At 55.2% G+C, this 13,600-nt stretch overlaps 1 protein-coding gene across 2 annotated transcripts; it reads right to left on the reverse strand.

Moving 5' to 3' along the window:
* Window positions 1-790: 790 nt before the first annotated feature.
* Window positions 791-13,118, reverse strand: LOC100026853 (ras-like protein family member 11A-like). Of its 2 annotated transcripts, XM_007506963.3 has the most exons (5): window positions 12,525-13,117; window positions 10,963-11,019; window positions 7,568-7,650; window positions 2,831-3,342; window positions 791-915 (listed from the first exon to the last, which is right to left on the reverse strand). In XM_007506963.3, the coding sequence occupies exons 1-5, from the start codon at window positions 12,670-12,672 to the stop codon at window positions 912-914; spliced, it is 804 nt and encodes a 267-aa protein (XP_007507025.1). In that variant the 5' UTR covers window positions 12,673-13,117; the 3' UTR covers window positions 791-911. The 2 variants fall into 2 exon arrangements, with proteins under 2 accessions (XP_007507025.1, XP_056665779.1); XM_056809801.1 differs by lacking the exon at window positions 791-915 and having other exon boundaries at window positions 2,113-3,342; window positions 12,525-13,118.
* Window positions 13,119-13,600: the final 482 nt, after the last annotated feature.

The following is a 13,600-nucleotide window of genomic DNA, read 5'->3' on the forward strand; positions in this document are numbered from 1 at the left end:
GCCCTTCTCCTGCCCCGCAGCCCTCAGTGGGCAGCCAGGCTGGCAGGAGCTTTCCTCCCTTCGTGAGCATCTCGGTATGCTGGTCTCCTCACCAGGGGGCTTGGACTTCAAGTCCTGGCTCCCTTAGCTATGGGTTCACAAACAGGTGACTTCCCATTTCTGGGCCTCGGGCTCTTCATCTGGAAAGGAGGCTGACAGTAACTGCATTCCCTGCCCCAAAGGCAGAGTCAGGAACATCCATGGAGATCACTTACGCCAAGAACTTCAGAAACTTTAAAGAAGCCCAGAAATGTGATCTCTCCCACGGCAATACGTACAGTACACTAGCAGAAGCCTGGAAACTGGGCTGGGGATCAGGGCATCTGGGCTTGGATGCCAGCCGGGTGAGCCCGGGCAAAATTGTTGGACTTCTCTGAACTAAACTCCAGTTTCTTCTTTGGTCAGTGGAATGATTGTCTACCTCCTGCTAGCACCTGTGAGGCCATTATTGTCATTGGCGGACCTGCCTCATCCTCCCTCCTGGACCGAAAGCTCCCCAAGGGCAGGGGCCGTCTGTTTTGCCATCTTTATCTGAGGGGTCCTCAGAGGCATAGTTAGGCACTCCCTAAATTCCTCTCGGATGAACAAGAGGGCAAACGATACAGAATCCACCACCATCCCCACATCGCCCAACCCAACAACAAGTGGCAGGATGCTGCTTCTTTTTTTCCTTCCCAGAGATCCCCTTTTTGTCTTGGGGAATGACTGGTTTGTCAGTGAGCTTGAGGAGGGTAGTAAAACACTAGAGAGGCAGAATTTATTATTTTAATTAATCTCAGCCTTGGTTTGAGTAATACATCCTGGGTCCTCATCCCAGCTTCACTCCTTATTGGACCCTGGTCAGGTCACTGCACGGCTGAGCTCCAATGTCTTTATCTGTAAAATGGAGAGAATATTTGCACTGAAGACCCTGTAGGCTTGTGGTGGGACGGGTGTTTAGTGGATCTGGGAGGGCTAGAGAAGTGAGCGTTAGCATGTCCAAGTGGAGGAAAGGCTGGCTTTGGAGTTGGAGGACCTGGGTGAAAATCCTGCCTGCTGCTTCCTACCTGTGTGATCTTGGGCAAGTCACTGCCTTAAGGCAGGGGTCTCTGACTGCTCATCTATGAAAATGAGAGGGTTAGCCAAGATGGCCTTTTAGGCTCAGAAACAGAAGATCCTGAAGCTGGAGCAGCAGCAGGATATCCTTGGGACCCCAAGAGTGTACTGAAAAGTTTGGGGGTACAGGTATGGTCCCCAAAAGAGAAGCAGAGAAACACGCCAGGTTTGGGAAAGAGAAACAAATGAGCCGACCAGGGGAAAAAAAAAAACGCCATGTAAGTTCAAAAGCAGCAGACCGTGACTCGGACTCATTCACCAACTCTGGAGATGAGGCCCCCTGGGAGCATCTTGGGAAAAACAAATCCAGATCAAACCAGAGGGAACATTGCCTTTGATTGAAGGGAGGGGAGGTCATGTCCTGGATGCCTGAAACAAATGAAGGGGAAGGAAAGGAAGCAATAGGAGGGGCCTCGGAGCCAATCCATAAAGTGAAGGAGAGAGAGAAGGCAGTGGCGCTGCTGCCGCCCCAGGAGGGAGAATGGACCTGGCCGTTGGCACTCTGCTCGTGGACAGGAAAGAAGAGTGCCAGAGGCCCAGTTGGCCTTTGCTGGCCTGCACAGCTGCCCTCCCTCCAGCTGCCCATCGATCCTACGGTTTTAGAGTTCAGAGAAACCATCCACGTAGTCTAGTCCGACCCTCTCAGACAGGTGGGGAAATCGAGCAGTTAGTGACTCATTCAACGTCACACAGCTAGTACACAGCAAAGCCGACGCCTGAACCCAGGATGCCTGACTTCAAATCCAATGCTCTTGTCACCAGACCCTGCTGCCTCTCGAAAGGGGGCTGGGGCTGTTCTCAAAGAGGGGGTGACCCCCTTGTGGCTCCAGGCTGTGGTGTGGGGCCCACAAAGCCTCCACCCAACATTCCGGGATGTTTTGACGAGGCCTGGCCACTTGGGTGGCTGGGAGGGGGAGGGGACAGGGCCTCAATGGAGGGTTGCTGCCGAAGTTGTCCTCCCTTCAATCAACCAAGTAGTCAATGAACAAACATTTATTAAGCACCACTTAGGTGCCGGGCACTGGGAACACAGATACAAAAGCGAGATGACCTCTGCTCTCGAGGAGCTTACATTCTACTTGCTGAAGAACAATGAGGGATGGATGCCCCCCACCCTAGGGAACCCTCCCAGTCAGTAATGCTTGCCTGGCCTCTGCTCCAGTACTAGGGCAAAGGGAGGCCTGGGGTGTCTCCTAAAGCCAATTGATGTTCCCTAGGACATGGATGGGGCAGTTGGGATGTAGTGAAGAGAGCACTGTACTTGGAGTTAAAAGACCCGATTTGAAGTCTTAGCTCAGCCTCAGTTTCCACTTCTGTCAAATGAGAAGAAGAATGCTTACAGGCCCCACCTCACAGGGTTCTTGTGAGGCCTGGGATCTCTCACTGATCAGAAAGGGAAGCTGGTCTCCCTCCAAGCCCTCTGGTCCCTGCCCTGTCTTACCCAATCTGAGGGCTCCGGTGTCATGGCCCATGGGCATTTGACGGGCTGGGCTGGGCTCTCTCCTTCGGGCCCTTGATTCACTCCCAAAATGAACACAAAAACACATGCAAGGGCACACCACACCACAACCACAAACCCACAAGGTCAGTAACACAAAACAGAACCATAAATAGCCAGGGGTCTTCTAGCTGGGCTCCCCCTCCCACACCTGCCCTTTTTCAGATGTTGTTGGCTGGGGCAGGGGCAGTGGCAGACCTGCTCTTGGAGGAGAGGGCCTGCTTCAGGCGCCGCTTCAGGTCTTGCATGTTGGGGGACTTGGGGCGGGCCAGGTGGAGACCTCTGCGCTTTTCCACACAGACACTGCTGCAGGCACCGATCCCGGCATTGGCATTAGCGCCAGGGCCCACACTGGGGCCGCTGCCCCCGCCCCCGATGCGGCCCACCAGCTGGCACAGCTGCTGGAAAGCATCGTTCACGCTGTCGAAATTCTCCCGGGCGGACACCTCCGAGTAGCTGCCACCTAGCTCTCCGGCCAGCTGCTCCCCCTCTTCCGAGGACACTTGGCGGGCCCTAAGCAGATCACCCTTGTTACCCAGCAGCAGCAGGGGGATGTTGGCATTGGGGTGAATCTTGCGGATGTGCTGGTAGAGGGGCCGGATGATGCGGTAGCTAGCGAGATCAGTGATGGAGTAGACGCACACGAAGCCATCGGCCCAATAGATGGAGCGGTTCACCTGCTCCTGGCAGACAACGACCTCGCTGTTTCCCTGTAAGGAGAGAGAGGAAGGGGCAAAAGCAGGGCAAGGGGCAGGAAGGAAGCACCAATGAAAACTGGAACAGGGATGAGCAATTTAAATCCAAGGCCAGAACTACCTCAGACCCCAGTTCAGGCCTCCCCATCACCTCTTGCCTGAACTGTGCCCATAACTTGTCTCTTCCCTGCCATCTGCCCCACAGATCTCTAGGGCAGAAGTGCCAAGTCCAAATCACCTCCCTCAGCTCACCAGACATCTATGAAACCCTCATGCTGGGGCTACAAAGGCAGAAATGAAAGAGCCCCTTCTCTCGAGAACTTGGGTTCTTTTGGGGTGATGAACTCCAAGCAAACCTCAGTTTGAGTACACACCCAAAAGCTAATTTGAGGAGAGAGAGAATACTCAAGGAGTGGGGAATCAGAACAGGTTTCCTGTAGGAGGTGCCACACGAACTGCACCCAGAAGGAAGCTGAGAATTCCAAGAGGCAGAGGTGAGGAGAGAGGGAGAGGGAGAGAGATGGAGAGAGCACTCTAGGTATGGGGCTAGAATACTGAGCTCTGAGCCAGCTTTAGGAGGCCAGTTTGGAGGGGAGATGAGGAGCCCTCTGAAATCTGCTGGAGAAGGCAGGTCAGAGTCAGCCTCAGAGGGGTCTTCAGGGCCCAGCAGAGGACTTTCTTTAGAAGTCACAAGGAACCAGTAGATTCATAAATAGAACGGGGCCAGAGGAAGATGATTTGGGGCTATTGTGTGGAGGCTGGATTGTGGAAGGGAGAGACTGGGAACAGGTTCGCCATGAATTGAGTCCAGTGGAGAGGTAACCAGACTAGACTATTCTGGGCACGGGATACTCAGAGGGTGAACAAGAGGAAAGAGAGCTCGGAGCTTGAGAACCTAGCTGGCCAAATGGCCAGGGGGGGGGGTGTCCTAACCATTTCCAGTCTCTCCTCTTTCCAACCCATCCTTCACTCAAAGGGCAAAGGGATTTTTCTAAGGTACAGGTCTGAACATATCCCTCCTCTCCCCAAACATCTTCCATGGTGTCTTTGGGTCACTAGGGGCATATCTAATGTTCTGAGCATGTCTTTGAAGGCCCTTCCCAACTTGGCCCCAACATCCCTTGCATGGCTTCTCAAAGCCTTGGTGGAAGAGCTGGGCCCATCTGGTGGAAACCAGCCCCTTCTTTGCTCTCACCTGGTCTCTCTTGTTGTCTTGCAGTTGAACAGACTACTTTCCATGCCCAGAGGATGTTCCCTAAAATCCTTTTCTTCCTTTGCACCTCAGCTCAGGTAAGATGTCCTTGGGGAAGCAAGCCCTGCTCTCCCAACTCTGTCCCTCTCTGGACTTTCCCACAGCCCTTTAGCCCAGCTTTTATTTTTGGCCCTATCTTCTTTTTTCTCTTGTATCCTATATCTCCAAGTTCCAGAATTTTAGAGATGAAGGGCTCTTAGAGGTCAGCTAGACCTTCCCAGACTTGACTAAGAAACCCCACATCTCCCCCTCCCTGAGTGGTTGGGCTTTCCAACTGAAATCTGGAGGCCTTCAGCAAAGAGGAGTCCACCAGCTACTGTCAGGGTTAGCCTATCCTACTTTGGGCTGCCTCTTATCCACCTTCATCTAGTGGAAAATTCCTGGTTCTGTCTTTTGGGGCTGAGCAGAGCATATCAAATTCCTCTTATCCATAAAGGCCTTTCCTACCCTTGGGGCCAGCTGTCAGACCTCTCCTCGAAGCCTTATTTGCTTGAGGTTTTGCTCTTACTTCTTTAATATCTTGATTAAATGGCCCCATTTCCTGCAACTGACCATCATGACCACCATCTGGTTTTCTCTTCAACTTAGCAAGGATTTGTGTATATCTCGTATCCTCTCCATTAGACCATTTGAACCCCTGATGTCTAGCACAGGGTAGGTCCCAAATACAGGTTTGATGGGTACTAGGAAGAACTTTCTTGCTGCAAGGGGTGACAAAGTCTGGAGACTTCCAGAAATGAGAGGCCAGAGTCAAGGTCACTGGGCACCAATGAGGGAAAGCCTCAGCAGGTACCAAACTGGTTTCAGCCCTAATGTCTAAGGAAGAAAATTTGATCTGAGATTATCCTGTCTCCACATGCATATATTCATTCCTTTGGCTGAGTGAGATTCAAAGGAAGTTCTGGCTCTGAATGGGCTCGGAAAACCTTCCTCCTTGGAAGTCCCTCGTGGTTCTCTAGATTAATGGAATTTTTCATTAGAACAAGCTTGGGTATCAGATGGGATGCTTGCTGGTCACAGTCCCTGTGGAATTGTCTAGTTATAAATTGCAAAGCCCCAACAAACTCATTTTCTCTTGTTTTCCTTCTTGGAAGGAATAATCATGGAGTTCACTAGTCACCGGCCCAGGCCTGGGGTGTCAAGATGCATACTCTACCCACTTCCCCCCAGCCTAGTAAACAAGTGGTTTCCCTTAGTTGTCAAATTTGAACCTTTAGGGTAGGCTGAGGGTCTGACAGAGTAGCTTGGCTTTCCTCTTCTCACCCACTGGCAGCCTTTGACATTACTCGACCCCCATCCTTTCCTCCTCCTCCTCCTCAGCCTCATCTCTATTCCCTCCTCATTTCTCTATCCATCTGTCTTTTTCAATTCCTTCCTTATTTTGCCAACCACTCAAGATCCCCAGCTCTGCCCCTCACTCCTTTGCCCTATTTCATTTGCATTCACTCATCTCCTTATCTTCCTTTCTACTGTCCCCTCTCCTTACTAACCCCCCCATTTCTTTACATTTCCTTCCCTCTTTTTATTTCCTCATCCCTGTCCCTCCAACCCCATCCCCACCCTTTATCTTTTCCATTCACTCCCACCACTCCCCAAGGCCCTCCCTGCCTGGTCTCACTGCCCCAAATCTTTGGCCCTCTATGGGCCTTGACCTCTGGGAAGGAATGAAACCAAAGCAAGAACTAAACATATTCTGGGCCTGGGCTCCTCCCCCTCTCTGTCTTCATTTGGCAATGGCGGTTGGCTGCCCTCGAGGCTGTGGCACTGGGGGGATCCTTTCCCAACCCCCCCAGAAAGGTCACTTGGGTGGAAAAATGTGACCTTCCTGCACCCTTCCTTCCTACTGCAGCCCAGTGACAGGCTGGAAAGACAGAGGCCAAGGGCAGTAGAGCCCTTGCCTCTTCTTGAAAAAAAAGAATTAAGTGAGTCCATGAATAGAACTCAAGGGAAGTTACTTGTGGTTTAGAAGAGATGATCATTTTGGTCAACTCTCTAGACCAGTGATGGTGAACCTTTTAGAGCCCGAGTGCCAGGCTCTGCCCCACTCCCCCAGACCAAGTGCCATGCTCACTCCCCCAGAGACTGTGTACCATGCCTCTCCCTGCCACCACATGCTGGGTATATACTGCCCCCCCACCTTACTCCACACAAGGGGAGGAGAAAGCATTCCCATTGGGCTGCTGGATGGAAGGATGGGTGAAGTGAGGAATGCCCTCAGTCAGTATAGAGATGAGGAGGGGAATGGCCAGAGCACTCTGCTCCTTTTCAACTCTGCCACTTGTGAGCCACCCACCTTACCCCTTGTGTGCTTCCATTGGGCTGCTAGGCAGAGGAGAAGGGAATATGAAAAAATGTCATCAGGCCTGTGGAAAGGGAGAAGGGAGTAGCTCTGCCTGAGTGCCTCTGCCTTTCTAGTAATGAACTAGGGTGAGAGTGTGGCTGCATGCTCACAGAGAATGCTCTGTGTGCCATCTTTGGCACCTGTGTCATAGGTTTGCCATCACTACTGTAGACCTTTATAGGTTCTGGGCTAGAATTCCCAGGGCAGCCCAATGGGGGCAGTCATCCTGGCTCCTGATCTTCAAAGCTCTGTTGATAAGGTGGGTGGCAGCTTTGCTGATGGGGTCGTGGTTGCCAGTGGCCCTCAGATTCTTTCGGTCAATCAGTATTGTCCCACCATGCAGCTTATCCCTTGCACCATGGGCCTATATGAGCATGCCCAATGCCCCTTTCCATGGCTTCAGGAGGCTAGGCTCAGGGGCAGAGGGTCCAGGTGCACCTGCTCTCCAAGAAAGAGCCAACAAGGCAAGGCCATCTCTCTCCTTCCATCCGCCATCCATTTGATCCCTAGACCCTTAGACTAAGATCCTGGGTACTTGCTGCACCCCTAAGCCCCAAGGTGATTTTCCCACCTCCTCTTTTTATGTTTTGGGTGTCTGTGACAAGTAGATGGGCAAATAGCCAGAGTCCCAAGAAGGAAGCCCTTACCTCCAGGGCCACATAGGGGGTGTCCTGAACCTGGAGAGAGATTTCCTCTCCATCAAGGGTGAACTGACGAGAATACAAGGAACCTGACAGAAGAAAGATGAAAAAAAGAATATGAAGATCACCAAGCCGAGGGGAGGCAGAAGGTCAGGGATTGAGAACCTGCTACTCATTGGCTGTGTGACCTTGGGCAAGTCATCATTCCTTTGGGCAAGATTCTGTTTCCTCTTCTGGAGAATGAGGCAGGCTGGGTGAGGGTCTCTAGACCTAACATGCTAGCTTTGGGGAGATGATTCAGAAGGTTTCTCCCAGCTCAAACATACCATGGCTCAGCCTCATACCTCAGATGGCATTTCTGTTAAGAAGGAGAACAAATAGCCTGAGTGGGAAGAAGGCCTTGTGACTGACTGCTCAGAGACCCCCCCTGTCAGGCTGAGTTAAAGCTGCCATTTACCTAGGGGTTAGGCAGCAATGATCTAGAAGGAAACACTTGACAGATGCTTAATCACTGGGACTAGGGTGGGGGTGTGAAGCAGGAGGCTGGCTGAGCCAGGAGCAGGTCATGGGGAGAAAGCAGAGGCCCCCTCAGGGGGGCGGGGTAGGGAGGCCCTGGCCCACCCTCCTGGGGCTGCCAGCACAGTACCCTGTCGGACTCCCAGCTTATGCCAAGAGCCTCACTCAAGCACATGAAGGTGCCAACATGTAGAAATCACAGGATGTCCATTTGGGGCACTTGCTTCTTCTCTTCCTGGACAAATGATTGGTATCACTCCTACTGGGAGGGTGTACGAAACCAGGTTTAAAGGTTACCTCCTCCCAGGGGAGTCTGGGATTGTGGCCCAATTCCAGGATGTTAGGCTAAGAGTCAGGAGACTTGAGTTTGAATCCCGACTCATATACTTATTAGCTGTAGGATCACTTCAATGCATGAAGTCTCAGTTTCCTCATCTGTAAAGTGGGAATACTAATTCTTAAGACTGTCTACCTTGGAATGTAGCTTTGAGGAATACACCTAACCTCCCTTAGAGGGCTGGAGAAATAAGAGTTATCAGCATCACTCCTCAACACACAAACACCACCAACAGAGATCAGGTAACCCACATAGAAACAGGTAGTCAGCCTGGGAGGCAGGAAGGTCTGGGATCAAGACCCGCCTCTGACATATACAGACATATACAGCCTTGGGCAAGTCATTTCCAGTGCTGGGACAGGCAACCCTCCTTGACCATAAGTTATAGACTTGCTAATGGTGGGGGAATTTCTCAACACGAATAAAATAGGTCTGCCCCTCTCCCCTTCAAAAAAAGGCACCCCACATTCACAGTACACCCTTTCAGATACTCTACCTTGAGGCAGCTAGGTGACATGGCAGATAGAATACCCAAGCTGAGCCAGAGTTCAAATCTGACCTTGGATACCTGCTAACCGTGTGGCCCTGGGCAAGTCAGTTCATCTCTGCCTCAGTTTCCTCAGCTGTAAAATGGGGATAACAGCGCCTCCCTCCCAGGGTTGTTGAGGAGATTAAATAAGAAATCTGTAATGTGCTTAGCCCAAGGCCTGGTTTATAGTGAGCACTTCATGTGTATCTCCTTCCTTCTCTATCTATGGGAGCCTACATTTCTCATAAACACCGAAGTACTGGATCTCCTTCATTGTCCCCCTTGGACAGTTTGAGAGCCCGTACTCTGGTCCCATTGGGAAGAGGCCTCAGCACTTGGGCCTTTTGGTGAACAGAGGAAGCACATACCCCATGCCCAGATTGGAATACTGAGGGATGCCCTCGGCTTTTGGGGGCTCCTCTGAGCCCAGAACGCCCTGGATGCACAGTGGTTGCTACGGTTGCAGGCTGTTGCTATGTGGCAGCTGATTTCCTGCGTGGATGGTCCTGGACTGTGCGGGAGTCACACCATTGCCATGCCCTTGACAGACTGACTATTCTTCTTCTCTTCCCTCACTGTGGCCAATGGCTGGGCCAGGAGAAGGGTGGAGATGTCTCACCTCTTTGGATTCTTTGGCCAGCCTGTTCCAGAGGGCCGGGTGCAGGAAAGGGGGTGTGGGGAGCAAAGGAAAAACATAGCAAGAAGCCAAAAGCAGAGTGGAGAACTGAAACTTGGTCCTGGAGCAGGGAGGAGGCAGAGAGGAGAGTGGGAATGGGCCCTGGCAAAAACAGGCCAAGGAGGACCACAGTGGTCCGAATAGAAGACTATAGGAATCCCAACAATATGCAGAACAGATTATGTAAACCACCCTGTGAAGGAGATAGCCCCATTTTCCAGATTAGAATACTGGGGCTTAGACACAGAAGAGGTCAGGAGCTAGTGAGTGACATCACCAGCATAATGGCTGTCATTTGCTGTGGTCTCTAACCATGGCTAGAGAGCCTTCTTGATCTATTCTGGGACAAGTTTCCAGGCAGATCATTTTGAAGCACAGCACTTACTCTCATGGGTTATAGGAGCCCCTCTCCTCCCAAGTACCTTCCCCAAGGACTATCATTTTATTGCCCTTTCAGATGATTTGAGGCAAGTTGGTGAGAGTGAGCAGAGCCCATGGAATCCGAGCATTTCCAGCTGGAAAGGTCCTCAGAGATCATCTCATCTAACCCAACCCCACATCATTTGGCAGAGGAGGAAATTGAGGACCAGGCTGGGGAAGTGACTTACCCAGGGTCACACTAACCAAATAGCTGAGGCAGGCCTAGAGCCAGGCATTCTGAGTTGAAAGCTATCCTCCTGACCATTACGCAGCACAGTCTCCCTTGGCCATTCTCTCCATCCTCCATGTGTGGATGCTGAAGCAGCTTGCCGGTGGAGAGAATGACCTGCTGGTTCCTGGCCTCTTACTCTCTCTAGCTGGGTTTCTATGGAAGGGAAAACCCAGACCATCTGGGAGTGGGCAGAGAGCCACTTGGCCAAGAGCTGAATGGGTGCGTGTCCTCGCCCTGTTGGACCTGACGACTTCGCGGCTCACGCCAGCTCGAAATCTCTGATCCTGGAGTGAGTCTCTGATCTTGCCCCCTCTCCTCTCCCTCCCCCCAAACCGGGCTGCAAGGGGCCTCCAAACCTGCTGGGCCCCCGAGGCTCACCACCTCACAACCGGGCTTGACTTGTCAGTCTTCCGTAAGCACAAGGCCTCTTCCTCTGGCCACAGCCGGGGGCCTCAGGGACTTGGGGCTTTTTTCTTCTCTTGGGAGGCCAGGCCAGCAGCATCTCTCTGGTCCTCACCCATCCCCTCCCTGGCTTCAGCAGGATGAGAAGGGGGAGGGGAGGGAGATGGACTGCTGGCCGCACTGGAATGGGGGTGGGGTGAGAGTTTTTCCACTCTGAATCAAGGGCTGCCCCTGGGGAGCTGGGGGAAGGGCGGGGCAGGAGGGGAAGGCCCAGGAGCCCGCTACTCACCGGTGTTCGCCTCATAGTCGCCAATAAACCTCTTGGTGAGGAACCGGACCACCAGGGCTGCAAAAGAAGGCAGGGGCACGCTTTGGCACCAGCCCGGGGAGAGGGCCGCTCCACTCCCCAAAGTTAGCCTTCTTCGCCGCCTCTCTTCGGCGGCAGCGGCGTGGGCCGGCCTCTGCTTCTCCTCAGGCCCGGGCTCCCAAGGGACAGGGGAGGGAAGGAGCGAGGCCTGGGAGCGTCCTCTTGACTGACTTTTCCTGAATTCTCCCAAGCTCGGGGGAAATGGCACTTTGCGGCGGGGGGCCAGCTGGGGCCTTCCTTCTGAGGGCCCCTGGAGGTCAGCGGGCAGCTGGGCCTGCGAGAGCTGGGCATGGGGTGGGGTCAGGGCTAGGGGCCTTGGCCACGGGGGGCTCTGCCAGCGCCGAGCTGGGGAGGGGGGAAGGCCGAGCTAAGTTTAGGGGTAATATGAGAGCCAAGCGCAGCGTCCATGAGGAGGCTCTCAGGCCCCAGCCTTGGGGGGTCAGTGGTGACTCCAGAGGGGGTGTGGTCAGGGCTGAAGGGGCGTTCTCCCTGAGCATGGGGGCGGTGTCAGGGCTGGGGGGTGGGAATGTGTGTGTGTAAAGATAGAGATATGGGGGGGGGAGTCTGAGCTAAGTTTAGGGGGTAATATGAGAAGTGTGCTGGGGGAATGGGTGTCAGCTTAGAGGTGACAGGGAGGGTCTCAGGGCTGAGCCTTGGTGGGGGTGTCTGAGCTGAGGCTGAGGGGTCACCATGGGACCAGTGACAGAGCGAGGGGCGGGGTGCTAGGCCTGAGCCCAGGAGGGAGCCAGAGCTAATGGGAGAGTTGAATTGGGGGAAAGGGGTGTCTGGTAGGAGTCTGAGATGGGCGGGGGGCTGTCAACCTGAGCCTAGGGGTGTGTCAGAGCTGGGGGGGGGGGTCCGAGCTAAGTTTAGGAGGTAATATGAGAGCTGAGCTGGGGGAATGGGTGTCAGCCTGGAGTTGCAGAAAGGGGGTGTGTCAGCGCGAGCCAGGGGGGTGGCAGCATGGGTGGGGTGGGGTGTAAGTGCCCATTCTCGAAGGGTAGATGTCAACCAGGAGACAGGAGAGGGGCAGTTAGCGCTGACCTCGGGGAGGGGTGGGGGGCAATGGCGACGGTCCTCAAGGGGGGCCGTGTAAGCGCAGACTCTGGGGGGTGTGTCATCCACTGCCTAGGGGGTGTGTCCTAAGTGGACCTGGGGGGATGTCAATGATGGGGGGGGGGCATCGGGGCCGAGTGCGAGGGGGAGCCAAAGCTGGGGGGGGGTCGGCTCTGTGAGGGCTGGGACTGAGGAAAAGGGTTTTCGTTTGGGAGTTGGGAAAGGGTGTGGGAGCCAGAAGAAGTCTGAGGTCACCAGCCTGTCCCAGCTGCCCCCTCCCCCTACACATAGCCAGCCACCTGAGCCACCTGTTGGGCACTCCCCGCGCCCGCTCAAAGCCCCCCTCCCCGGGACTCCCTCACCCTCCTCCTGGTCCCGGCCCGCCCCGCAGCTCTCCAGCCCCAGGGCCCGAGCTCTGCCGGCCGTACCAGTCTTGCCGACGCCGCTGGCCCCCAGCACCACGATCTTGATGGCCTTGCCGGGGGGCGGGCAGACGGGCCCGGGGCACTCGGGGATGGGCACCAGCAGAAAGTTGGTGGAGTAGGGCGCTATGGCCGAGGCGGAGAAGTGCCACATGGTCGCGGGCGGTGGGAGGCGGCGGTAGCGGCGACGCAGGCAGCAGCGGCAGCGGCAGCGGCCTGCCTCGGCTGCGGCGGCGGCGGCTCCACGGGCCGGCGGCGGCGGCGGCGGCAGGGACGGCCCGACGGCCGGACGGCCCGCAGCTGCTGCGGCGGCGGCACAGGAGGCTCTCCCGGCCTGGCCCAGCGTGCCGACTGGTCCAGCTGCGCTGGCGCCTCTGTGAGCTGTGCCCTGCCCTGCCCTGCCCTGCCCTCCCCTGCCCGGGGCGAGCGTGCCCTCCCCAAGGCGTCTCCCGGCCGGGCAGCCGCCCACGGCCACGTTCCCCGGCGAGCCGCGAGCCGCGAGCCGCCCGGAAAAGTTTGGGAGCCGCTCTCTGCGCCCGCTCTCTAGCTCGCTGGTTCGCCCGCTCGCTCACTCGCCGAGGCTGCTCCGCGGGAAAGCGCGCTCGGCACCAGGGACCAAGAGCCCTAGCCAATCAGCGGGCGCGAGGGGCCGGCCTTGGCGCCCCGCCCAGCCCCCACTTGTCGCGTCAGCCAATGGCGAAGCTCGGCCGGCCGGGCTTTGGCAGGGCCAGCGGCAGCTTACTTAGGTAATTGAGCCCAAAATACGAGGGGGGGGACGTGCCAGGGGCAGGCCCAGAGAGCGGCAGCGGGACGAGCGGCCCCACTTAGGTAATTGGTCCCAAAATATGAGGGGGGAGGGGGCAGGGACTAGGGGCCAAGAGCCTTACTTGGGAAACTGGTCCCAAGATCTGAGGAGAGTGGGGGCTGGGGCCCAGGAGAGTGTGCCACCCGGCAGACAGGGGGCTGGCAATATTGGAAGCGATAACCTCCGAAGACAGAAGAGCTGGAGGGCACGGAGCACTCCCAAACACACAGCCCGACATGGTGGGCAGAAGGGGTCACACAGTCAGGGAAAGAGAGAA

The sequence above is a fragment of the Monodelphis domestica genome, chromosome X (genome assembly GCF_027887165.1).
Source record: "Monodelphis domestica isolate mMonDom1 chromosome X, mMonDom1.pri, whole genome shotgun sequence".
In the NCBI taxonomy this organism is placed as follows: Eukaryota; Metazoa; Chordata; class Mammalia; order Didelphimorphia; family Didelphidae; genus Monodelphis; species Monodelphis domestica.